Source organism: Seriola lalandi, unplaced genomic scaffold (genome assembly GCF_002814215.2).
Source record: "Seriola lalandi dorsalis isolate HSWRI2012SDOR001 ecotype SW California unplaced genomic scaffold, Sedor1 jcf7180002054663, whole genome shotgun sequence".
NCBI classification, from domain to species: domain Eukaryota; kingdom Metazoa; phylum Chordata; class Actinopteri; order Carangiformes; family Carangidae; genus Seriola; species Seriola lalandi.
In genome coordinates, this window is record NW_019525216.1 from 1,540,504 (window position 1) to 1,568,023 (window position 27,520).

The 27,520-nt window shown below is 42.3% G+C and overlaps 1 protein-coding gene across 1 annotated transcript in view; it reads left to right on the top strand.

The window, feature by feature from the left end:
* Positions 1 to 27,520, top strand: part of LOC111665941 (adhesion G protein-coupled receptor L3) — a 209,455-nt gene that overhangs the window by 173,898 nt on the left and 8,037 nt on the right. The window contains exons 15-21 of the mRNA XM_087177926.1: positions 5,208 to 5,417; positions 7,902 to 8,122; positions 13,306 to 13,372; positions 15,479 to 15,570; positions 22,496 to 22,664; positions 22,885 to 23,010; positions 25,887 to 25,983. Coding sequence (XP_087034052.1) covers positions 5,208 to 5,417; positions 7,902 to 8,122; positions 13,306 to 13,372; positions 15,479 to 15,570; positions 22,496 to 22,664; positions 22,885 to 23,010; positions 25,887 to 25,983 — 982 coding nt within the window. The remainder of the gene's footprint in view (positions 1 to 5,207; positions 5,418 to 7,901; positions 8,123 to 13,305; positions 13,373 to 15,478; positions 15,571 to 22,495; positions 22,665 to 22,884; positions 23,011 to 25,886; positions 25,984 to 27,520) is intronic.

Sequence of the window (27,520 nt, forward strand, 5' to 3'; positions counted from 1 at the left end):
AGTTGCAGATTCTCAAGAACTCATTAATCACAAATATCTAAACCGAGCCTCCTCCTTTTCAGGAGTGCACCCACTCAACGCGATATATCTGTCAGACGCAGGGGATCAGGTAACCGCCACACTTAAAGACGATCACAAGGGCATCGAGTGCTGTCACTGCTGCCTGTGTCGCCACTCGAGCCCCTTTGTTTGCTAATTTTGAGCAATCTAGCCAGAGAGCTGATGCCTCTGACTGATCCTGCAATCCGAGCAGAGAAGCGCCGTCGGCCGCATAAACAAATTAAAACTGTACTCAAAGACGGCAGCTGCGTGTGAGAGATTATATGTCTCTTTTGTATCTTTTCAGAACGATTGCAAACAGGGTTTCGGAGGGAGCGATGGGAGAGTGGGTGTACTTTGATGTGACTTTGCTAAGAACTCTGATGATTCTAACCTCGAGATGTCCCGTTACTGGGCCTTGAGACATTTTACTGCGATCAAAGATGCTTAAAATGTATAGGGAATAAACTCATTCCACTCAACTCAATATTGAAAGGCAGGGGTTAGTCCCGTCAGGGGTGGCGTTGAACTTGAACGCTCCAAATGAGATCGTTTGATTCCCATATCAGCTGATAATAGTGGTGATGTTTACTTGTTTTCAGCGCACGGATTAGTCTCTCTGTTGCTTAAACCTTTCTGGGTCACTTGGGCTAGCCTCAGTAGATGCAGGAGCTCAATGGATGTCACAGCAAAAACACGCTACGGACCACTATTTCATCAGGGTCTGCTTTAGACATATTTTTAAGATTCCCTAATGGCTCATGCCCATTCAAGCTCTCAAGGCTCCTTATTGAACCCTTTCCTTTGAATTTAAGTCTTCCATTTGTCGGGATAGCTAGTGGGCATTAGGAAAAAGAAAAAGAAAAAAATCTTTTAAATATGGGCTAAAGCACAAGCCCCAGCTAAAGAATTATAGACCTGCTCTGGTTCCACCTACAGGCCATTATTTACGTAGTGGATGTGTGTGCTAAGATAGGCCCCAGGGAGGCATTGAGCTACTGGTAAGTGGCACTATTCCCGACAGACCAGTAAGTATAAATCAATGGCACATCCCACAGGATGATGGAGAGGGTGATATTTGGGTAACATTCATCACTGTCCGTACAGAACATCTCCACACTGGCACCATCAGACAGTAACTATGATGAGAAAGGACAGTCAAGGTTAGTTGTGTATTTCATGATGTAACACGGAAGTATGGTGCAGTGCTGTACGCACAGCAGGAGGGACGGTTAAAAATAAATCCCGTTTGTATGGTTAACGCACAGACGGAGACCACGTTAACTGCCATAGCAACCGAAGTGCGTGGTTGGACATTATATCATAGTTTACTGTAGCTCGGAACACAATGTGACATGAGGTACATGTGCTTGAATGTCAGCTCCCGCCCTGCAAGCTGGAACCTCTCTCCCAGCCTTTTTTTTTTTTTTTTTTGAAATGTGACGAATTCGCCAGGACCCCATGATTCATATGCCCTCTCCGCAACTGTTCCTCATCCTTATGCAGATCATAAATCCTCGGTCATACCGTAGGTGAACTTGTCACATGACTCCCTGCAGTGGGCCACTACCCCTTAGCGCAACTGTCTGCCCTGCCTGACCGTATTTCATGAGTCAAAGCCCGGCTCTGGAGGCATATAGGGAGATTTATGCATTTTAATTGGATTGGCTTCATGGCCTCATGCTGAGAGCGGTTCTTTGAGGTGTAAAGGATTGACGCTCGGTCCTCTTCGCCACTCTTACGCTTTTCAGTGAGACCTGGTTTAAAAATTTTTGGCTTTAAACGCAGGATGTTATGGTAATTAAGTGCATATGATGTGATGTCAGGTTCAGATGGCTTGGCCGCATCGACTCATCGCCGCGTCTGCTCCTCCTCGTCAGACTGCTCGAGAGCCCAGAAACCTCATTTTGTGCCATGTGCGAGCAGATCGGGGGCAAAGCCAATCTCCTCAGGCATCCCTGGAATGAAAAATATGTGTGTTTAAGAAATGAGGGAGAAATGTCAGAGAGAAAGGTTGGAAGACAAATCGGTTGATAAGTAACATGGATGCTTGTGTGACTCGGCGGCCCCTCGCAACACAGCGAGGGAATCTCAGAGCAAAATTTTACTCACCACTTTAGAGACCCCTATACAGAATCCCATCATGGAGGGTAGTCGGTGTGAGGTTAGGTGCAGAGAATCTGCAGATCACATCATTTGCCATCCTGCCTGGGCAGAGCCCCCAGTCAGAGGCAACTATTCAGCAGCGACATTGTGGCTGGCGACGTGTCAGCTATCATCCACCTCCTAGAACAAAGAAATCATGCTACAGTAAATCCATCACCCAGGTGTAGATATACTCCCTGCCCTTCTCTCTTTCTGTTTCTTTAGCTTTGTCTCTTTTTCCCTCTGTTGCCTTCTCTTTCTCTCCGACCTGGCCCCTCTCCAATTGAAGGTGAGATTGTGATGGATAGAGCCTGCAGCCGCGGCGCAGCTCGCTCACTCGCTCGCCCAGGAGACCTTAGCGTCCACTCGCAATGCGCTGCAGCCAGCACCACCCATCGCATCGATACCTCTGTCATGCAGCCGACTGAAAAACAGACTTGTGTGACACATGCACCGCACACCTACAGAGCACAAGCATCAACATCTGTTACCACCCACCGCGTAGGCACTCCTCTAAAGTAAGGGGGCTGAAATCAGCCGTACTTTCATACACACATACACACACAGACACGTCTGCTCCATATAACATCTTGCCTCCCCGCCACCGCCACCCCTCAAACATATACACAACGGCTCATCAGGCAGGAAAATCAAAAGAGCGCTCTCCCCAGACTCAAGGAGCACTGCGGCTGTTATTGTACCAGAGCCCCTTAATGATCAGCATCTGTTCCCCTCTCTGCTAGCGTTAGCTGAGCTGCCACTAAACAAGGCTTTTGTGCAACACTTCATCCCCCAAGTTTTCTCACTGTAACCTGACTGGGGGGGGGGGAGTTGGAAGAAAAAAAAATAAGAAAGAGAGAAAAACCACCCTTGGATGTTGATAGTCCCCCCCACCAAGAAATACTGCTGACTGTGGTCAAAGTATGATTTAAAGAGGCGCTTCTTTGAGAGACATATTAGACATACAGTACAGCGCGCTTTCGCAGGGTTATTCCTCAACGTAAGCAAATATTTTCTCGGGTTTGTACGACGCCATAGCCCAAGAGTCATACATTATTCGCTGGAGGCCAAGACTGAGCGCGCAGCCTTTGATATCAAACAGCACAAACTGTACTTGAAGTCTGGCGGTTAATGGACAGTGTCGGTGCCTGATGTATACACAGTTGAGGGGGAGTTTATCTTGAGCTCTCACCTGAATTTTTTTAACCGCCCGTCAATGCGAATAAATTTGTAACATTATTCTTGTGTTGAAATAACGCCTGTTTGATCTTCATTAGCGTTCAGGCGTAGACCATCATGTCGTAACTCAAAGTTCCACCCGGATAGCCCTCGAGTCCCAGCAGGGATGACAGTTGATTGTTAGGAGGTTGGCAGATTTCTTTAAAGAATTACCCACAGCCTCCACCACTTTCACCCCCCACCCCCCCGCCCCTGTTTTTATTTTTTTATTTATTTATTTTTTTACTTTTTAAATCAATGCCCAGCAGGCTGAGAAAGAGGACAAATCCTTTGGGAAATTAGGAAGCTTCAGAAGCTGACCAAAGTGTTTGGATGCAGTAATTATGTTTAGTTAATGAATCAAGTTGTCACTCCTTGATGCTTATCTTCATTACATGTTTTACATAGAGGAGACAGTCTTTTTAATCCCCATCTCATGTTTTTTCAGCGTCCGACTTTCTTCTCTTCCCCACTGGTAGCATGATGCAGTTATTGGGTAATGAATGACAGTGCACTTCCCGATTCCAGATGTGAGTTGCACTGGGAGTCTGTTTCAGTAATGTCTGCTTGTGCAATGCTAAATCTTTTTAGAGCAGAGGTTTCCAACTTTTTTTTTTTTTTTTTTTGCCAGATGTACCCCCACAGCCGTGTTAGATGATCTCAACCACCCATCACGTTCCAAATGTGCTCAATTAAGCTGCGATATTATGTAACTATTGAGGATATAAAAGTGGGTTTAACGGGGGCAATAATATCATCTGTTCTACTTCTGTTGTGGTATGTTTCAGCCATTTACAGTATCCATTACTTTTAGCTAACAGTTTCAACTTCTCTGTAAGCATGTTATCAATATGCCAGCATATACTTCCAAGTACCCCGCTGGCAACTGTAGAAGTACCCCCCCTGCGGTGCAAGAATCCCCGGTCGGGAGTCACTGTTGTGAGTGGATATCCATGCAGATTGCTAAAGAAGTAAACTTTTAAACCTTCAAACTTTGGACACCTTTCATTGGTAAGATACTATACATTTAGACAATTTTTAGTCTTGGCAGGTTCTGATGTTGCTTCAGATGAGTTTGGTTTTAATGTGCCTCTCCCCACTTCTGCCCAAGGATCCCTATGTGCACTTAGCTTTTATGGGCCGATGTAAATTTTCTGTCATGGCTGCGGGCGGAATCAGTGTTGATCCTTATCTCTCCTGTAAAGCCGCAAAATTTATTGTCAGCGAAAGGCTTTTTAGCGCCCAAAACCAGCTGTGGTGACAAATCACGGTTTGAGGAGAGACGAAATGATCCAAAAGTAACAGCCAAAGTTATTGACCACGTTTTGGTTTGATTGTATTTTCTGTTGTGATGGTCTTAGACACCTGCGGCCCTTTGGACTGCTCACTTTGTTTCACTTTGTCGCCTGACCAAAATGAAACAATGGGGGGGGGGGGGGGGGGGGGTGGGAATCAGATTGATTCACACTGACTAATTCATGATCCATATCTGCCACCTGTGGCTCGCCGTGTAGTGGTTTATTGAGAGTTGAGTGATTCCACTTTACATCCACCACCACACCTAAAAAAGGAGAAAGAAAAATGAAAACAAAAGCTTTTTTCAAAAGGTTTTTCCTGTCATTTCATTTTATGGTCATTTGTTTCATTTCTCCCATTGAAGTTTTTTGCTTTACAATTGTGCTTCTGGGTACGATAATACAAAATACATCAAATGATATATCAACTGTCTATTTCCAAAGATGTGTTGTTTTTTTTTCTGACATAATGAGAACCGACATTGAACTGGATGTTTCACCTTCTCTCAGAACAAAGCCCCTGTTCACGACATGCTTCTGGATGTCATCACCTGGGTGGGGATCCTCCTGTCCCTGGTCTGCCTGCTCATCAGCCTCTTCACCTTCTGCTTCTTCCGTGGCCTCCAGAGTGATCGCAACACCATCCACAAGAACCTGTGCATCAGCCTGTTCATTGCTGAGTCCCTGTTCCTGGTGGGCATCAATCGTGGGGACCAGCCGGTAAGTCTGCTGCCGGCGGAGAGATGTCGCGCGGCCGCGGCATCGTCGCGGTTAGCGCGCTCGCACAAAGCGCTGCAAAACAGTGGGAATCATAAAAGGGCATACTGATTAAAAAACAAAGAATCTACTGATAGAATCATCACTTCACGATCCATGTGCTGTAATAGAAGTAAAACAGGATTAACACTAGAAGGGCATTCGGAGAGCGCAGACAGCCGCCAAGGGCGATTTCAAAACAACATCCACCAGACTTTAGAGGAAAACGTGCCATCCCTCCACAAGTTCAGTGCAAATCGGGTCAGTACTTTTTGCGTAATCCTGCTGACAAGTGAGAACATAACCTCCTCGGCAGACATAATTAAAGGAATAGTTCAACATTTTTGGAAAAATACGCTTCTCTGCTTTCTTGCTGTGGTTTGGTTAAAGGATTAAACTTCATTAGCCTCCGTTGTTGACTTTAAATTACTGCCATTACATAATGTTACATGTTGGAGGGTGGCAAACAGTGTTGTGGCTTTGTGATATCTTTATTGCTTTCAGTCTCGGGTATAGACATTCCGAACAACTGGAAGTCAGTCTTCTTACTACATAAGCCAGTAAAGGGGAGCATTAGTGTCTAGATACAAAATGAGGAAGTAACTCTTTCTTTGTACCTTGCACAAAAAACTCTTGAATCATTAAATTTGTTGAAAAATCTTTGTGCATGTACATATTCCCCAGGAGCTGCCAGAAACGCTTCCTGAAAGCTTTGTATTAATGTTCATGGAAAATATGTTCACTATTTTCTTTCTTTGATTTCTTTTTTTTTTTTTTTTTTCAAAAGATGTAACCTCTGGTGCCACGCGTTGCTACGAGTGGTACTTCCCAGTGAGTGCCAGTGGCCCTGAACTTTTTTTTTATTTTTTTATTTTTTTATTATGCCTGCCTAAGCGAGGCAAAACACTGAATTAAAAGACTCGGATCTCTTTATTTCACAAAACGCTCCCTCCCGCCGTTCCACAAAAGCGAACGCGCACTTGAACGCTCTCGCAGATACGCACACACACCGACACCTGCCAACTCACTGTTACGTCCCCATATCTACATCCACTGCACGTGAATTCATCCGTTCATTTCCTGGTGCGGTTTTTCCAGTTTGTAAACACTTCCAAGATTTATCTGGATGAAATTAAACCTTCCTCTTGTAAGGATAAGTTTAGAGCGCTACTTTCCTGTTAGAGCCCATGCTGTCACTGTGCAGTCAGTGTCAAGCGTGCGCGCGCTCTGCACCCGTGCTGTGGATAAATGTGGCGTCATTACATGTATGCAGGATGGCAGAGGGCTTTATTCCACCTACAGCTTCTTGCAATCATGCCATCTTTGCTTGCTAATGAGGCAGAGTACACAGTTAGCTTTGCTCTCGGAGGGGGAGGGAAAAAAAAGAAAAAAAAAGGTTGAGTCATTGTGAATGTACTGCCTGTGCACAGTATAAAATGATCTCCATGCCTATAAATTTATAATGGGGTCAGGCACTGGAAGACATCTTATAGCTCACAGTCTTTTTTAATAATTTCAGTTATTTATTTATTGTCATTGTATATATCATATCACCCCACACCGCTCACAGTGCGGGTGAAGAAGAGTGATGCGCCCTTCTATCCAACCTCATGCTATGAAAACAAATCTATACTCTGCCCTTCAAATATCACTTTAAGTATCTCGACCAAAACTCACTGGCCATAGTTTAGCAGCTAAGGCTTCTTCCCTGTGAAGTTAAAGATAATGCTTTGGCCCCACACCTTTTCCCTTCCATAACATTTTATGGGTCTGATTCACAGCCCAGCTCTAAGATCACTCTCCCGGACTGCAATTAATGTCCGCTCAACCTTTTAGTTATTTAATTGAATCCATTTCGGTGACAAAATACGCTACTTATGTTCAACTGTGCCAATAATTAGATCAATCTATGTAAGTATTGTGTCTTATCATTATTGTAAGAAAGCGTGCGGTCGCGTGCCCGCACGCTGTATTCGTAACTACATTATGCGCTCGCACCTGGCCGTGGTGTAAAAATGCAGTGAGCTCCAAATGGCTCTTGGACTGTTGACTTCACTTCTTCATTCATATCTCCCTTTCATCCATGCCAGCCACCAAGCAAACAAACAAGACCGCATGGACCCAGTAGCTGCGGCTTTCTTCTGCCAGCCACCACAGGCAAACATCCAATCGCTTCAGCCAAACAAAGCTTAGCAATGCTAATTGTTGGGAAGACACAAACATGGAGGGGTCAGAAAATGCTGCGCGGTTACAGTCACTTGGATGACATACATTGCCTGTCATATAATGCCCTTTAGCAAGGCATTTAATCTTTCAGAAAATGAATTAAATGCCCAAAAGGGATTGGATTGAAATATGTTTTCAGCAGTTAATGCTCACATCTCAAGTCTTTCTCCCTCGCTCTCTCATCTCTCTCATTCCCTCTGTGTCACCATAAAACTTTCCCAGATTGCATGTGCCGTCTTCGCCGCCCTGCTCCACTTCTTCTTCCTGGCAGCGTTCACGTGGATGTTCCTGGAGGGCGTGCAGCTCTACATCATGCTGGTGGAGGTGTTCGAGAGCGAGCACTCGCGCCGCCGCTACTTCTACCTGGTGGGCTACGGAGTTCCCGCGCTAATTGTGGCCGTTTCGGCTGCGGTGGACTACCGCAGTTACGGCACCGACCAAGTGTGAGTACATTAGACTTCCGGATCTGTGTTGAATGCTGCAGGGGAACTGGCTTTCCTTGTCTGCGTGTCATACTATAATGATTTTATGGTGCCAGCTTTTTCAGACAATTCATTTTAGAAAATCATTTATTTAACTTTCATTTTTGCGTGAGTAGAACTCCAACCCGTGCATTACTGTAGAGTACATGGACGGCTTCTTTGAAAAGTGCATTATTCCACTTAACCAGCAGATCCTTTCAGGGGAGTATTTAATATTAAAGTACAACTCCGGCAATTTTTACGCATCGAGATCCATTGACTAGTCATGTGGAGTCGTACTAAGCCTGTAAAAACACTTGTCTAATGTCTTCTGTCGCTCTGGAGGAGCCTGGGGGCACAGAACAGGAAAGATGTGCGTGTCCTCCAGGCAGGAAGAAATTGCATTATGGGTAGTGTAGTGATCCAGTGATTGTGGAGCTTCCTCCATACCAAGGACCAAATATGGGAAATCTTGACCTCTGCTGCATTGATTTTATCAATTCCCTTTTCTTCTTTTTTTTAACGCTTTGTAAGTGAATCTTATTTATTGTTCTTGTGAAATGTTTATGTATGAGCACCGAACTGAACAAGTGAGACTTCTACAAGCGTTTAAGTAGGCATTTGCTGCAAGTGACCTCTCTTCTACCAGCCTCTATATTACATTACACAACATTTTAAAAGTGCTTTTGTCCAAAGGGGACTTACATTTTTTCCGATACACATAAACTCAGTTGCCCCCCCCGCCCCCCCCCCTCGCCGCTCTATTAACTGCGATGTAGTTGTTATCGTTCCTGGTGTTTGGCTTCATGAAAATAAAAGTAACACTCCCAGAGTTTTTGGAAAACAGTGTAGAATCTGGGGATTGAGTCTACACACTGATTTGTTGGGGTTAAGTGGGAAAAAAAATAAATAAATAACGCCTTTCTTCGCTTAACCTCATCTTACTGTGTGTATCTACACCCACAGACACCATGCTAACAACTTGACAACTGTTTGTGTTGGTTTAAGGGGCTTTAACAATGTTGCTGATGGCGCTCCAATAGCTATCGCTCATCATCAACTTTTAATGAAGCAGAACGGTTACTCAAGCTGCGCGCATTTCCCCGCCGCTGAACTGACATTGTTTTGACAGTGAAAAATGCTAACTTCAGGAGATAGTATTGCGGGATGAATGTCAGCCTATTGTGGTTAATGTCTTCAGCATTTTAGGATGCGCAAATTACAGCACGGGGACGGAGAGATTTAGAGGGGGTGGGGGGTGAACGGGGAGATGGAGGGTGGAACAGACGGAAAAAGACGGGGGAGATTGACAAAAAAAAAAATGGGGAGCGGCAGAGATTGCCTTTTTGTGTTTCCTACAGACACCCAATAAGATATCAGTTCCCAGTCCTTTCCTCTTTAGTACAAAGTGGTCTATAAAGCAGTGTAATGCCAAGCAGAGGATCGCCCTCCATTCCTCTCTGTTAATCTCAAACCCATCTGAAAATAATGAAGACCAGCATCAGCAGTTTGTTTCCGAGATGTTTATCATATATGGCACACACACACACATACGCTGCCACACACACACACACACACGCACACACGCGCAACCGGTAGACAGTGCATTTGTAGATTGGCGGAGCAATAGTTCTTGGTGATGGATGAGGTGATAGCTGCCACCGCCTGAGCCTTGGCATCATGTGAATAATTAAAGCCTGCCACCGGTGGAACAATTATACGCAGCCATTGAGGGATGAGGGAAGGGACGAGGCGTGACACGTGGTGAATAGCAGAATGTGGGGGAGGGCGCGTAGTCCTGCCGCAAATTGATTTGGGGACCGTGGCGGTGTTATCATGGGTGGCCTTATTTTGAGCAGAAAAATCCAACAAGTTGCTGTGAAAAGTGACTCCTGGTGCAACAGATGAGTGAGCACATAAAAAAAAAAAAGAAAAAAAGGAGGCGGCAGCCTGAAGGTCAGCGAGCTTGTGAAGTCACCTCTTCAAAGTCAGAGATCAAATACTCTGCGGTCCCAGGAAAGTAAAGTCGGATATCCATTCAGTCACCCTCAGTAATTACACCAAATGTGCCCTTGAGCAAGGCACTGTACTCGCCTGTGGTCCAGTGAGGCCGCTTAATTGTCAGCAAAACAAGCATGTGGTTCCGTGTAATTCGTCCAGTTTAATGAAAGCAATACATCAGCCATCTGTAGACTTAGGAGATGGAATTACATTTTAGTTTCAGTAATCTAGTTGCTGTTGCAGTGGGTCCGGTCTGTGGAGCGTGCAGAGTTATGGTGGGTTCACACTCTGGAGTTTTCTCGTAAACAAAGAGTTGTGTTTACCTCCAGCGTCTCCCACCGAAACCATTGTGTGTGTGTGTGTGTGTGTGTGTGTGTGTGTGTCCTTCAGGGGCTAATAAACATGTTGAATGCATTTCCTTCTGTTTCCTTCCAACATTTGCAATGCCAATTTTTTTTTTTTTGTAACAGATTGAATCCTGTTCTGTCCTTCATCTATTTTGACATTAGCTAGCAGTCAGGATGTTCTGGATTGAATCTTGTAGCATAACACTATTTGTTGTGCAATATATTATTACATGCTGTGGGTTTGCCTTTGCTGTTTTAGGGAGTTTATTTTAATAGTATTACAATGGGTTTTTTTATTGACTTACTGACAATTATGTTCGTTGCCTGTTTACTACAGTGACATTAGGGAGAGTTTTTGTGATGATAAGGGACTGGGAAGTAACTTTTGTTGAAGGGATCTTTCCTCTTTTAAATGTAAATGTAAATGTTTTGCTTGTATGCTTGTATATTTTTCATTTTTGTATTGATGAAATACTGTATAAAGCATAGTGATAGGTTACTGGTTGTCAAAGCTAAATAGATCTGAGAGAGTAAAGAAATATAGCAGGTTAAGCTAAACCATTTTTTCTCTTGGGTGTAAAGATACAAACAAAACCGGGGCACCCACTCATCAATCCATTGCTCCACAGCGCCACTAGTGGTCAAAACTTCACATGGTACCTTTTAATGAATGTAGCAAACCAACACACATAGATCTTAAAGGGCATATTTAAAGGCAACATGTGCCTCGGAACTTGAGATGGAAGGGGGGAAAAAAAACTGCCAGTCATCTCCCTGGCCCGAATATTTCACATCGTTTCACTCGCTCACCAGCTCACTATCACACCACTGACACGCCTGAAGATGTCCTTGCAGATTAAGTTGCCTTCGGTCAAAGCGCGGCCCGTGTCAGTTCGCTGCAGATTGGCGGCACGGAGGAGAGAGAAAAGTCAGTTTGAGCGGTTGGCACGAGCGCGGTTGTTGTTTTGACTGCCGCATGTTAATGTTTTTTATTGCTTGGTTACTAAAGGAGCAATGCAAAAAAAAAAGTAGCACAGCAGGAGTTGAAATAAAACTAGATGTGCTCCAGAAGCCAAATGCAACCATGACTCAAGTGGAGAAAGGGAGGTAGAGAAGGCATGGGGGGGGGGAGAAAAATGACAGCCCGCAGCTCCTGCCGCCCACCATGTCTTTAAATCTTTCTATGATCTGAAGAAGAAGAAGGCAAAAAGCGAACAATAGAACCTTCAGCATAATTTATAACAGCGCCGTTCGGAGCGAGCGCTTTGATGAGCTGCCAGAGTTCTGTGCATGTTCTTCAGCTTTTGTTTGCGCTTGTTCACTTCTTTGTGCGTCCATATGTGTTTTTCTGTGTTGCCTCCTCTCATCCATTGATATCAGTGAGGGGGAGACATATCAAGTCGCTGTAACAGCAAAGGAACAGTCAATTTTTGTCCTGTCACTTCTTATACAGTATTCTCTCTTGTTTGTCTGCCAGTTCTTTGCCGAAAAAAAGTGAGAGATGTACAAACTTGTCCGTGGCGGTTGAGGTTTTTAGCCTGAATTTCGCAACTATATTGCTGTAAATAATGAAGATGCCTTATTTTGTTTTTCCTCCGAGGGAATGGGACCAAAATAACCATCATCGTATCATGGCTCATTGTATCTGGCTTTGTTTTATCCTCACATTGTCTCTGCATCGTATCAGAAAAGGTTTTATGGACAAAAGACACCTATTTTTAAAGCAGTGGGTTTTATATTTGGCGCATACATTGTTGCTATTTTTTTTTTTTATGTTTATGTTCTTTCTTTTTTTTTTGTTGTTGTTGCTACAGTCAGTGTTTAAAGCCCAGTGGTGTGTTCCTCTAAGGTGCCTCATACACTTCAGTTTGCCTGAAAATATAATGGAATTACAGTTATTCTCTGCCACTTTCATTTTCCCTCTCTGCCAGCATGACTGACAACGAGGCTGTGTGAACTGTAATTTTCCAGTGGCCAAAAATGGAGGCGTGTATCTGCTGCAGTAGCGGAGATTAAAAGATTAATAATTCAACAACAGGTCATGAATCAATTTTTTTTTTTTTTTTTTTTCCCTTTTTCTTTTGCCATTTTAAAAAGGAGCCACTGTCACCTTCCGCCAGCCCTGTTGCTTCTGGCCTGTATTTAATTTTACCCAGCCGAGAAGAATTGACTATCTGTAATGTTTTGATATGAAGTATGAGGTCAGGAGAGCGCGTTATTTCATTATTGACATAATTACAGCAGTCCTACTCGAGTCATCACTGTTAACATGAACATGTAAGGCACTTTGTTGAGTGCTTAAGGACTCTGTGTGGCCATGTCTGTCAGGGTCAAGGTCAATCCAATTCCTTTGGAGTCATACAGTTAGAATTCAATTGAGAACTAATTGAATCATCCATAAATTATCATCCATGGTCATAATTTGCTACCTTACCCCGACAAATTGAAAAAGTCCATTCGCTGTCGGCCATTTTTTACAGTTGTAGCTACATCCCATTCCTGTTTTCTCTTTTGCTTTGAATGATTCACCTGTTTTGCCTATGAAAGGCCATCATTATCGCTGTCATTGTCACTGAAAGCCTCCTTTTCTCCAAATTCTTACCGATGACCATAATTTATCTGTGTTTGAAGTGCCTATTCCTCTGTGTCACTCCAGCCTCTCCCTCTTGATGTATATCCCCTGAGCAGGAGTATAAAGCTATAACCTCAAATATTTTTTTCTTCTCTTCCTCTTTCCTCACTTTCTGCATTCATATCGGCCATCCTCTCTCTCACTTCACATCCCCCTCTCCCCTCACTCTATCTCTGTCATCGCAGTTGCTGGCTTCGCCTGGACACCTACTTCATTTGGAGTTTCATAGGACCGGCAACCTTGATAATTATGGTAAGCGTGTCCCACCCACCCCGTCTGCTCATTAACCCTACTTAGCCTGCGGGTCGTCGCTTAAATGGTCCACCGAGAACCCCTTTTTCTAGCTCCCATCCTCCCTCTTTTCTCTGCCCTGTTGAGCATATATGCCACCGCCGGGCACGGAGTCGTCTCCAAAAACGAATGAGGGGTGTAGAGAATGTATTGCAGTTTGTCACCCTGCTGCAGTCACCGGCTGAGACAATTTTTGGGAGGGTGGGGTGGTTGGGTGGTGGGGGAGTGAGAGAGAGAGAGAGAGAGAGAGAGAGAGAGAGAGAATGAACTCTGCTCAGTATGCAGTGTTGGAGTAATCCGCACTGCGATTATGATTGATTCTGTTCCCGTTCCAACTTGTACTCTACTACCTTTTTCCATCTCCTCCTCGCAGGCACACACATACACACACACACACACACACACACACACACACACACACACACACACAAAGCCAGCCCGGGGTGCAGATACACAAGCATTATGCAAGGAGGACACACACACACACACACTTTTGGTGTCTTTCCCAACTAGGACAGCCCTAATTTTCTAATAAAATAGCTCATTTATTGATCCAACTGCCTTAAATCTGATGTCAGACTGCTGTTCTTTTAAGTATTTCAGCTAATGCCAAGTTGTAAAGATTACAGTGCCACCAGAGATGTGCTCCTAATTCTCCGAGACACCAGTCAGCCATCGTAGCACACATTTGGAAATTACTAAATCAACTTATGAATATCCCTGACAAAGAAAAAAGTGACGATATGCTCATCCAACAGGATTATTTACTTGAAGAAAAACCCCCCAAAAAACCCAAAATGTCTTTTTTTTTTCTCAACACTTTTTAATACATCTCTCTCTTGCCTGGCTGCAATCTGGTTGCCAAATCCAAACATGCATAATACACTTTCACGCCCCAGTTTGAAGTAATCACTCACAATGCATCTGTGTGCGCCTCATGACTCACTCCTTTCGCTTTTAGATTTGCAAACAAGAGTATCTACGCTGGAAAAAGACGGCTAGAGCTCAGATCCAGCTCTACCCCTGGGGATTTGGTGAGGGTCTGGCCATTTTAAGCAGTTAAGAATAGTGGGGGGGGTTGTATTGTTTTTTTTACTCTCACCTCATATTAGGTGAATGTCACCTGTGAACAGCAAGTATAAGACAGTAAGGGAAAGCTTACTAATTGCTGTCATTTTTGAGGAGCCATTCTGAAAAGTCCCCCCCCCCCCATGCTATGACCAGATTTGACTCATTTTCTACTTTCATGATTACGGACTCACAGGGAAAAAAAAATAATGAGATACGCCAGAGTGGGTCTGTTTAATGTAAGTTTTTTTTTTTTTTTTGATATCCAGCAGTCAAACATAAGTCCATTTTTTTAATTTTTCTTACTAATTACAGTGTGTTTGGAAACCGGTGCAAAAGTTCAACTCTGAGATGTGCTTGACTCAACTTCTGTGATTGTTTTTTGAAGTTTTATTTCCTGTTCTTACTTTTCTAAAAGAAATATCCAGTGTATAGAAACAACATAGTTGAAGTTAAAGGCTGTCCCTGCTTTTGATATTGCTTGTGAAATAGTAGAGAACATGATGCTATAAATGCTGCAAGTTGTTAAAGGCATTTTACAAATAATTTGAACCAATGCCAAATGTTTTCTTTTTTTTTTTTCTTTCTTTTTTCTTTCACCCAGATGTAATAACTGTAAAACAAAGCCGCAGTGTGGCAGTTACTCCCTGTGGTTGCATTTAAGTGTGAATATGATGAGACAAGTGTGAGTAAGTCAGATGGAAAGGCTCCCTCATACAAGTATGCAGCTGTCCTGTTCCACCTTTCCCTGTTTGGTCCATTGTACCACCATAGTGGTTTCATAGGATTTTGCGCTCTGTTTGGCAAAGTGGGAAACCAAGTCTGGCTGCAGCATTCCAGCTTTGTGCTACAAAGTGCCCTGATTTAAAATGAATGGAACCGAAACAGGAAACATACAAGCTTCATTCCTGTCTCTCTCTCCCTCCCTCCTTCTCTGTTTCTCTCTCTCTCTCTCTCTCTGTCTCTCTTTCTTGCTCTCTCCGTCTGTCTCTCTCTCAGCTCAATGTAATCTTCCTGGGCATCGCTCTCTACAAGATGTTCCATCACACGGCCATCTTGAAACCAGACTCCGGTTGCCTGGACAACATCAAGTAAGAGCACTCAGATCACCCAGATATCTATTAATATTGTCCAGAAATAGCTCTCTTTGTGACGTTTTGTTACAGATGGAAAGAATGTTTCAATACGAGTGTGACCGGCTTGCTTCCACCAAATGCACTCTGATGGCCGAATTCTACTCAGTTCTAACTCAGTTTGAGCTGACTTTGCCTCCTGTTTCCTTCACTTTATTGAACTGAGCAACTTTTGGTTGGTACTCTATATTCTAACCGCCCTTCCAGAGGAATTCACGTTGTCTTGCCTCCCCCTTTGATATTTTGAAACCTCATTAAAAGCACTTAAGGTTGTGAACACCCAACCCAAGGGCCCGAGTGTCTGAGCCTGCAAGGTAAGCGCCTCCCATTATGCTGAAAGGTTATGTCAGGCAGGGTTAAAATCAAACAGGTATTCTGTTGCGTCTCCATCATTATCTGAAGGACGCTGTTGTCGGCACGGGAAAAGGCCAGGAGACAATCTGACAGACTTGACCCGGTGTTATCTTGGTGTCAACATGCCGCAGATGAATATTCATATTGTGTGCGTGTGTCTGTCTCTTGTGTGTGTGTGTGTGTGTGAGTCTGTTTATCTGCCAATGCCTGGCTGCTTTCAGATAATGTGGAAGCTTGAGGTACAATGATGATTAGAAAATTTAGATACAAACTTTCTGGGGTGTTTACGAGTTTGTTTAAATATCTTGCACTACATTTGCTCTATGAGTGAAATGAATTTGCTAAGGTTTTGTAATGGTAGCTGGAGTCAATTTTCAACTCGTAAAATGTCACTGTCAAAGTTTCTGCAGACGTGGAAGTGCAACATCTTTCCTGTGGAATAATGCTGTTTAAATTTACTCCTCAAGGACCAAACCAGAGGTTTTACATGATTTATCAGCTTATAAAGGTGCAAACAGTTGGCTATTTACACATTAGTATTCATTTGCAGTGTTAATATTCACTCTCCCTCCTTTTAGCTCTGTTTTGGTCTCCACCAGCTCCTGAGAAAAAACATTTAGCTCATTAAAAACAGAATAGAAGAATAGCAGGTGAACTTCTCTCCTGATTAGTAATTCCTGGTGCATTTATAACTATGACACCTTTGAATGTACATGTTACTAAATTAGATTCAGTAGCACTTATAAATGTTTCAACAAGTTGCGGAAAATGACATTTAAAAGTTCACAGATCACAGCCCGTTACCCTGTGGAATGACACAGCATTTTTAGTCACTCTTTGACGAAAGCTCCAGCTACCTGGTGTCAAGGCAGAGTCATTCCACAGCTGGTGTAAAGTTGTTTTGCTGCCTGTTTGCTATGATGGATAAGGGTCTCTGCTCTGTTTTTGCTGTCTGCCTCGCTTTTTTTTAAGCCACTCTGGACACATTAGTCTACTTTATGGCTGGCGTTTCGGCTGTTTTTTTGTGTCATCACATCACTGGTTGTGTCTCAGCACAGTGGCCCCTGTCTGCCCTGCTCCTCTCAGCACACTGATACACACATAAAAAGATAATCTTCTCCGAGCATGATGTAGCATGCTTTAGCTGCGCCATGTCAAACCGTACTGTGCCAGTGTGTTTTTCCATCACAAATTCACTGCAGGATGTTCCTGAGCCAAACTGTGGTTTTAAGTGCCGCTTTTGAGCAAGATAAAGGTGTAACCTGTACTGACATTACAGTCACATGAAGATGACATGTAGGAGGAGGTCGATATTTAAACATCTTCAGCTTTCACTAGACTTGTTGCTTCTGTGAAACACAGAATTTTTGCTTTTTTTGTTACGCTCTAGTTTTAGCATTTTGTAAGTTTAAATTTAGCCTAATTATAATGCAATGACATTAAGAGGAGAATTACTAAATGAAATGGGTTGCACTTCACACACAAGTTCTTATATAGAGATTCATTTTTAGTAAATATTTACAGTACACCCATTTAACTGCCAGGTGGAACTGTCATGTAGCTCACAGAATTAACCGACTATGCTAATGTTAGCTTGCTAATATATGACCCGTTTAGAGTGAAGAGTAAAGAAATATGGAATAAGGTCGACACATCTGACCTGGGACTTAATAAAAGGCTGTTTAATAGAGATAAATTACAAAACGTTATACCAGTAGCATTTGACTAAATTACTTAATAACATTAGCTAGATTAGCATAAGGGGTGTTTCCCACTCACTCTAAATTACATTAATTAATTAATGTAGGCATATGTAAATAAAACATATTAATACCTACATTTACCTACAAGGACTGACAGTTAAGTGATACATATTGTTTGTCCCTAAAACTTTTGTTTTTGGAAGTAATGCTCTAGCATGTGATGCTACAGTGACTTCCTGTTAATATTGATGCTATTAATTGGCCAGCGGTACAGATTTTTTTCTAGCAACCGAGTATTTACATTTATAAAATATTTCTAACTAAACTAAACAGATGTAGTAAATCACTAGTTTGAAACAAGCTAGCAGTCAAAGAAGCACTTTACACACAAATTCAGTAATAGATTTATTAGTAGGTGGTGCAACCCAATCGCTGTGGTATTGTTCATCCATGTGAAAGAAGCTTCACTGTTTCTGATCCTTTTCCATTTGGCATGCCTTGGCAAAGCTATAATGAAGTCCCCTGCTTTCCTGCAATGTTAATAACATGTTAATCCAAACATGACACCCCCTACAGTGGCTGCATGGTGAAAACCATCAATTTTCCATTTTTTTCTTACTCATCAGATTGTGTTGAAATAACTGCCTGTGTGTTTTGGTCCTGCTAGAAAATGCAAATCGATACTATGCACTTTGCAAAAATGAAAGAACTGGAATTGGGTTATGGCTAGGGAATCGTGAAGCAGCTTCAGGAAGCGTTGACACAACCATCAAGGTCAGACAGGGAAGCTTCAGTTGTAAATGATCTGAATCTAGGTTTGGGTTTTCTTTTCTTTTTTTCTTCTTTTTCTTCTTTTTTTTTTTTTTGTTGGTGGATCGCTTTCAAACGCTGAAACACACAGATTTTTCCCATGTCTGTCATATCCTGTGAAAACAAGAGTTGAGACAGTCTTCACAGTGTGGGTTCTGATCACCAGCAGATTTGCCAATAGAAACCAACATGCCTAAGCAATAGATTCTAAAACAGATACATGTGTGTCTTCATACTGTGATATATTTATATCCGCAAATAACACAGGCCCCATCTCAAATATCCAACCACTTTCAGATGTATAGGCCACTGACACAGACACCCCTTGTTTGGCTCTGTATGTACGGACTACATGTTCTGAAAATATATTGTAATGGGACAGATTGTACAAGAAATTACTGAATGCAACATCATTATATTAAACTTTGCAATGACTCATTTCCTTCGACTGACTACTATATATTTTGTCAACCTTTTCCAAAGCCATTTATGTATGTTATCTATCTTTAGTACCGCAAGATACATAGTGTAGCTTGCCCTGCAGAAAAAATATTGACTGCCAGAGTGTCCTACTCCTTGGTGTCGTATGATTTATAACACTGGCCTCCCATAATGTACCAAACAACTGACCTCCTGACCCCAAAGCTTACTGACTTCGAAAACAGTCTGCAACGTTTCAGATCGCCATTGGAAAATGCTATGAAGCTGCGCTGCTTTTGTCAGCCCTCATTCATCTGACAATTTTCTTTTTTAAAAGTCATAACCCATTACTCCACCCACGACTGCTCGGACGCATTCAGAAAACTGGCCCGAGTATTGTCGGCTGAATGATAGAGCTTCACCGAACATATCGCCACGTCACCAACAAGTAGTAGTGCTTGTGTTTTTCCATTTTTAGATTGGATAGAAATAAAATTTGTTGGATCCTTGTGCTCTCTATTATAGCCGATCTTTTCAGAATCATTATTGCCTTATTTTTCACAAGCTTTTCTTCGAGTTATCGAGGTGAACTGGTTTGATGATCATGATAGCATGGGCTAATTAAGTCAATTTAGCTTAGTTTAATGAGGTGTATCTGCTTTTGTCTCATCTTTCTGCTCTTTGGTTTCTCTTTATGTTTTGATGTCACTTTTTCTGTTCAGATTTCATCATGCTGCCTTGTTTTAATATGAATGTTTCATCTCTCTTCCACTGTGTATCTCTTCCTCCCTCCCTGCTTTTCTTCTTTTGATTAGCACTGGCATCCTGCCTTTTTATCTTATACTGTGTTTATCTTTAACATCTTTCTGTTTTTCATCTTTCATTCCCCCCCCCCTCTTCATTTTAGCTACCGTTATTATGATGGATGTGTTATTGTAGAATGGCACTGGTAAGATGCAACATTTCTCAGTAGAGAGTGTAGAATAGAATTAATATTGTGTTTGATGTGTTTTTTTCCCCCTCCTCACCCATAATGGAGACAGTGATGCCACTGCCCTGTGATTCATGGATTACAACACGACTTTTGCATCCAGGGTGACTTTAAATACCAAACTAGCTTCTGAATGCGGCATATTTAAAACATGATGGACTGAACTTCTTTTTTTTTAGAGAAAGGTGTGAATTCTATCTCGCATAGCTTCCTCCCCGCTCAGATAAGAAACTTCAAATAAAATATGCTAACGAGGATGATGTCAGATAAAAAATAAAAAAAAATTTTTTAAAAAGCGTCTCCGCCAACATCAAAAACTTTGCACTATTGATGTCTTAAACACTTTGAGGTGATTAGCATTTTAAGCATACCTTTGGTTAAATAATTAACACCTTGCCGGGCTGATCACAGCACTTCCTCTTTTCCTCCCAGAAGCAGCCTATAAATGACTTTATGCAGATTTAAAACAGGTTGAATTGACCAATTGCAATCTCATACATAAATGATCTGTGACATTGCAATGAATGGCACCTTTGCAAATTAAGTCATTTTGAAGGAAATTGGTGGTAATTTGATGCCACAGTCTGGAGTAGTTCTCTGACTAAAATTGCTCTTTTTTTTTTTTTCACATTTCTGCTCGATGATCAGCACAAAAAAGCTTTTCTTACTTTTTTGTACTTCAGATATGCGAGATGCTCTGCTGCAGCTCTGGGGCATGGATAGTATATCTATATATTGCAAAGCCATTCAGATGCATCTCTGGTATTCAGACAAGCACAGTTGAGCATAAGTGCTTAAATTGCTGTATTTGACATTTCTTAAAAAATAAATAAATAAATAAAATATTTGAAATATTTAATTAGAATTATTCATCAACTATTTCCAACCTAATGATGCCAAGAATATGAGAGGATCAGGGAGCGATATTGTATCACTGGCTTTCCGGCATGTGTCAGTCCTGGAAGAAATAAAACTCAACTGAAATGCACCCTCTTCATTTGTGAGAGAGCTGTGATGCTTTTCAGTGGCTGTTCTGCCGTCTCAGAAGTTTTTGCCTGGAGGCTGCTACCATGCAGCCCTCAAATTCATTCTCATATTTTTATCTGATAACTCCAGAAGAAGATAAGCCGTGTGCGATATGAGTCGTAGCCTCTTCATATCCTGTCCTTTCGGATGCATTTCTTATGACCTCTTGTGTCTTTATCATCCACCATCCCCCGAACTAAACTGCCACTAGTTAGAGGACGATATTTTGTTCTCTTTGTGCCCACACTGCTTGTGTTTCTGTGTCCATTCCGGGGGCAATCGCCTTGATGAAGTACCTCTCCCACCAGGTCATTAAGACAGCCCTGGGAAAGTTATATTTAATGGTTGCCCTGGTGATTCATAAATCATTTATTTTGCCGCACACCTGGCCCATTTATAACATCTTAAACGCGAAGGTCTGCCAGCATTTATGAGGGGAGCTAGATACTTCTGTGAACTGATATAATTATGGTTAGCACCTGTAAATCACTAACAAATCCATTCACCAAATCTATGAATGTCTGGCCTTGATGTTTGGATGCGGATGCTGTGAATGTAGCTTTAATCTCCCCTGCCAAAATAAGCCATCTTCCCTCTCGGCGTATTGTTTCCCTCTTAATGTCTAAATTTGTCCATTGTATTTGCGGCCACACATTTTGGATTACACCTCTCCGTCTCTTTGTTATGTGATTTGATTCATTTCTGCCTGTTTTTCTTTTTGTCGTTATTTTTCTTCTCGTCGTGTTGCTCAGCTATCAGGATTACGAACCTGAGATCAAGTAAGACAAAATTGGAAGGGCCCCCTTCCCCCCCCACAATGCCATCTTTCATTTACTCCCCCATAAGAACCAGCTAGGACTGAAATCCATCTCGCTGACTCTCTGAATCATTAACGTCATTTATTGTGGAGTGCTCAGTCATGTTGAAGGCAGCATTAGTGTGCTGTCGTACGCACACACATGGTGTACACATCTGACGAGCAAGATGACTTTTAAATGGCACCTGTATCTTCACAGTGCACTCTATAGAAATATCAGTACTGTAATGTAGATACAGCACTTGCATTTGTCAATTTGAAGCCATATTTTTTTGTTTCTGTCTGCATCCAATCCATATAAGCATATTTGTTACCCTCCCATTCATATTATCGTGTATGTCAATCTGCAGTTTTATCATCAGCTTTGACAGAAAGAGTGCAAATAAGGAAAGGAGCAGGTCGCTAAGAGAAGGACAGACTCAGAAAATGAAGATAATTAAATCCATTCTCATTCCTGATCAGTTTTTCTTTTCCCTCTGTGTTTGTTTTGTGCCGTTTCTCCCTCTCACAGAAAAGACCTTGATTTTTAACTGTGGATTAAGTCTCATTATTTAAACCGTAAACCGATTTCTTTTGGATATTACTTTAATCCAGTGGCAGCACAAACTGCAGTTACAGTTTTGACTTTTAAATCAGCCATTTAGTCTCACAGAATCTTGTATTTTGGTGCAATTTACATAAGTTCAAACCTAATTTTAAATTATTTAGAACATAATAACTTTGTCAGATGTATTATAAGATGTTTGTTTGTTTGGATTCCAGATCGTGGGTGATTGGGGCCATTGCCTTGCTGTGTCTGCTGGGCCTGACCTGGGCCTTTGGCCTGATGTATGTGAATGAGAGCACGGTGGTCATGGCCTACCTCTTCACCATCTTCAACTCCCTGCAAGGAATGTTCATCTTCATCTTCCACTGTGTCCTGCAGAAGAAGGTGCGGACTCATTCTTAAGACTTGAGGTGTTACTTGGCGACAATGTTAAACTGTTAACTACACAGAAATAGCACATTGTGACATCAGTTGACTGGATATATTATTAAATGTATTTCACGCTTCAGCAAATGCCGGAAAGTGTGAAAATCCCACTGAGATCGGTCTAATTGTTAGTTTGGTGTGCCGCATCTTTGTTTTCATTTCATTTCATTTCATGCAGGTGCGTAAGGAGTATGGAAAATGCCTCCGCACTCACTGCTGCAGTGGGAAAAGTGTGGACAGCTCCGTCGGCTCTGGAAAAGGCACCGCCTCTCGTGCTCCAGGACGTTACTCCACAGGGTCACAGGTGGAAGGACACTTTTCATGTGTTTTTATTTATTTATTTATTTATTTATTTACATGCTTGACTTGTTTTGCAGTGTTTTTTTTGTTGTTGTTGTCGTTGTTGTTGTTGTTGTTTGTATTATGAAACCAGTACAAACTTAAGCTTTTTAGCTATGGATTACAAGTGAATCTTATCTTCAGCCTGCATACAAGAGGCAAGAGGATACATGATCCTAAATAACACACAGATCATCACAGAACAAATGAGAGGAGATTTTAAAGGTGACTGTGTACGTACGCGTGATAGATTTCAAGTGTAGCAAATGTGCTTGTTTGGGAGTGATAACAGGGAAACGTAGCGCTTGTTGAGTTTAGCATTCTCTAAGTACATAAAGTCAGTCTGCAATTCATTTTACTGCAGCAGGCCTAGGCTGCACACTGGCACAGGAACACTGACTCACTGACTGAAGTACTGGCTCGAGCTTTGCGAGGAATGTGTTCATGCTCACAGATGCAGATATGACTGTCTCTGCCAAGATATGTGAATTCTGTGCGCAAGTGGTAAGTCTCCTTGTAAAGTAAATTGTCAATCGATTCCTCCCACATTTACATGAAGTATAGGATGAATTGCCGCGATACACTATAATTGAACATCGCATCCATATTCCAAAGAGTGTCATTTCCTTCCAGTGTTCAATTATAAATAGTCCTCAGAGTCGAGCATACAGTGGCAACCCACGATACAAGCTGGATTCTGCATACAGATCAAAGCCTTTAATTATACACAGTGCTTTGACAAGATGGCTCTAACCTCATGCTCAGTCGCTTTAGATGAGTGAGACAGGAGTGGAAACACTCACAAAGACGTGGTTGTTTATTGCGAACTCTGAGGCAACTAAATGAATGTGCAATCAGCAAAAGTACACGCTAACCCAGTGGCTATGACAGATTCAAGATTTTATCTGCCACCCCCCCCTCCCAAAAAAAATTAAAATAAATAAATAAATAAATAAGAAGAGATTGGAGTGTCATTTCCCACCCATCTGTGTCTCCAGTGCTGGGGGACAACATGACGTGCGGTATGTTAATGAGATAAGCTGTGTCAGTACGTGCTGCCGTTGGAATAAATGAGCTTGCACGTCATCCGGGGGGGTTGACACGTAAGTGCCTAATAGAGCAACGTCCCACAGAGGGGAGCAAGTATTGATCACCACACCTGTGCGTGGGCATTTTTTTTTTCCACTTCTTTCCACACTGACTTGCGTGATGTGACGCTTAAGCTTTTATGAATAAATGTCATTCCGCAATGGAGAATTTCAGGGAGAGATTGGGCGAGGTCTAAATGTAGCTAATGGTGATGGCAATGACTTAATTAAGCTGAAACCTGTCTGAGTCTTAAAAGCATCCGCTGCACTGCATGACTTTTCTCTTAAAGCTGTCCTGTCAGTTTGGACGACCCCCCCCGCTGTTATGTTATATTTTGTATGTGGTTGGCAATAGATTTGTGTAATGGCAGTGCATTGGAGTTTAGTGTCAGGGGTCAGCTTGCCAATGAGTCAAACCTGGACAGGTTAAGATACAGGATAATTCCGGTTTATTACATTGCTGGTCTTATTTTTGAGTTTTGGTCATTTCAGCCAGTTATGATAATGTTGCACTCACCAAAGTAACTGCTTGGATCTGATAATGTGGCGACAAGTGTTATTTATTTGGAGGTAAAACCGAAAGTTGGTGCACTCGAAAAAATTGCCAATAATCCCTCATTGCTCAGGGAAACTGTGCGTGCGCACGAGTATGCTTCAGTGCAGTTAAGTCAGGAAAATAATCGAGCTTTATTTAATTTACAGATTGGTGCTGACCCTGTCGATTAGATAGAGTTACGGAGATATGATCCTATAAATAGCGTCACTCTAGGGAGCTGTAGACGCTGCCGAGGAGGGAAGACTGCGATAAAAGCAGACAGGTGAAACAGGTAAGGTGGTTTAAATATCCTTAACATAAGACGGTGATTGGACGTTGGTGAAGCCCATGAACAGTTAACTGAAAGGTGGAGCCCCAGAGATGGATGTTTAAAGAGGAAAGTCTGTGGAACCAGTTTACCGTTTGTTCTTTCTTTTCTGCCTCCAAATAAGCATTGTGAACTTTGGCATTCGCCGTGTGATTGTCTGATGTTGCCATGCTACCAGATTTCAGCAATTAACTTGCTTGAATCCATTATTTATACAGTGTTTTTTCATATGAATGATGACCAATACTACAAAAAAAAGGGACCCATGTTGTAGTAAACGGACATTATTTTTTAAGCGAAGCATTTCATCCACGTAACATTTAGCATATTATTCCCTTTTCAACATCACCCAACCTGTTATACATTCATCTGAAATCGCCTACCAAGCCGCTCTGCCACAGGATAGGAAGTGTTCATCTCTGCGGTTGGATATCCAGCCCCTTAGCCTGAGCAACAGCCCATGGGACTCCATCATAATTAACCAGAATGAACCCACTTGGATTGAGCCTTTGCAACCAGACACACTGATTCGGAGAGCTCGACTGATGACTTTATTATTGACTTCACCTATCCCCGTACTAATGCTCATCTTTAATTGGGGGTTACTTATTCCCACAGCTGACATGTTTCATGCTTTAAATGCTAGGATCAACAGCTGACTGTGAGTTGTTGTGCCTCATGTCTCAGCCTTTATTGCCTTCAAAAAGGGACTGTGAGATAGATACTTGTAATAAACCATGCTAATAATGTTGTTTATGTCAGGATGGTGTTCATTTAACTTTTCCTCCACGTTTCCTCTACATTTTTTATTTTTTTTGTAGTTGTGCGGCTGTCTGTGTCCAGAGTGAATGTTCAGATGTGTGTTTGACGATTGTCGCTTGTCTCCACAGAGCCGCATCCGTCGAATGTGGAACGACACAGTCAGAAAACAGTCCGAGTCCTCTTTCATGACCGGCGACATCAACAGCTCTGCGTCACTCAACAGAGGTACTTGGTTCTGCACCAAATCATTTCTTGAATGAATCCTACACTGGTTTTCTCCAGACTACATGACTAATGCAAGATACTTTTCTATTTTCTTCTTCTTCTTCTTCTTAATATGACACAAGGGCTTCCGATTAAAAGCTTCTTATTTTAATAAGTAAAGCTTTCAACCACAAACCTCAACCCTCAACATCTGGGTCAAGGCTAGTCAAGGCTAATCAGTCATTTTACAATAGCTTCGCTCAGATACTCGAAATAATTAAAATTCCAAGTAAAAGAGACTTTTTTTTTTTTTCACTCAGCTGTTAATTATCACCAAATATTGAAAGAGGTTCCTTAAATATGAGAAAGGAAATGCATGTAAACTGCTGTCAATAGACATGCAACGCTCCAGTAGCTGGATGTGTTTGTCAACACTTTTTGCCCGGATGAAAGGGAACGTGATCGCGAATACAAGGCAGAGATTGAGAGGATAAAATGCTTTGGTGTCATACCGCTCCAGAAACTTGTTTATCACGTCTGCTATTTTGAAGCATCAACAAATCATCTCCACCGTCGAGTCATTTAAAGGAGTATACAGTGACAAAGGATTTAGACTTTTAAAGACATTCATCAGAAAGTTCTCTCGGCAAACCAGATTACAGGGAAGTAAATCCAATTCATTTCATCAAACCGCTTATGAAAATTGTAATTTTGGTGTTTCTTGGAAAGTGTGCAAACATGACTTCTTCATTTATTTTCTTGCCCCTCTCAAGCGATGCAGCATTGTGCCATCTGACTGCAAAAGCCTTGAAACAGAATCTGGGCATCCTGTCAGGGGAAAAAAAAAAAAAAAAAAGCTGAATAACAAGCAAAGAAAAAAAAAAAAAAATCAATTCAGTGGAATTCCCTCTCAAAAACACGTTAATAAAAAGTATTCTACCACAATGCATTTGACAGCGGCACAGTGGATAGAGTTAACACCCGAGTCTCTCAGGTTGTACAGAATATAGATACCAGGCTGCTTCGCATCAAATAGCAAAAACCGTCCTCGCTGGCATCTCTCCCCAACACTCTCCCCAGTCATCACATCTCTTGATGGAGGGCTCGAGTTCCACACGGCTCGCGATCCAAATTCGCTCTGGGCGCCTGCACGCGTAGACACTAATGCATAGTTAAAATGATGGATTAATGTTCGACACAGGGAGGAAGTGTCAAGATCTCAGTAATTAGGCACTCAGCTCAGCACCATCAACAGATCCAGCTTTTTATCCATCGTGGAGAAGCTGAACTGGTGGGGGGGGGGGGACCTACATGGATGTTCCATAAAGACAAAGGCGGAGCTAGAAATTATTCACGCAATTTAGCACCCCTGACTTCTTCCCAGGCTGGATCTGATGGAGACAAGAGTGCGCCAGAAAGTGCGTTCCGCCGTCCCGAGCATCATAAGGAACAGATGCAAACAGAATTGCACTCATCCGCGCCTGCTCCCATGTTGTTATTAAGGAATTATGTGTTGAGGAGCGGATATTTCTTGATGATTCCTCCTTTGTATTCTCCA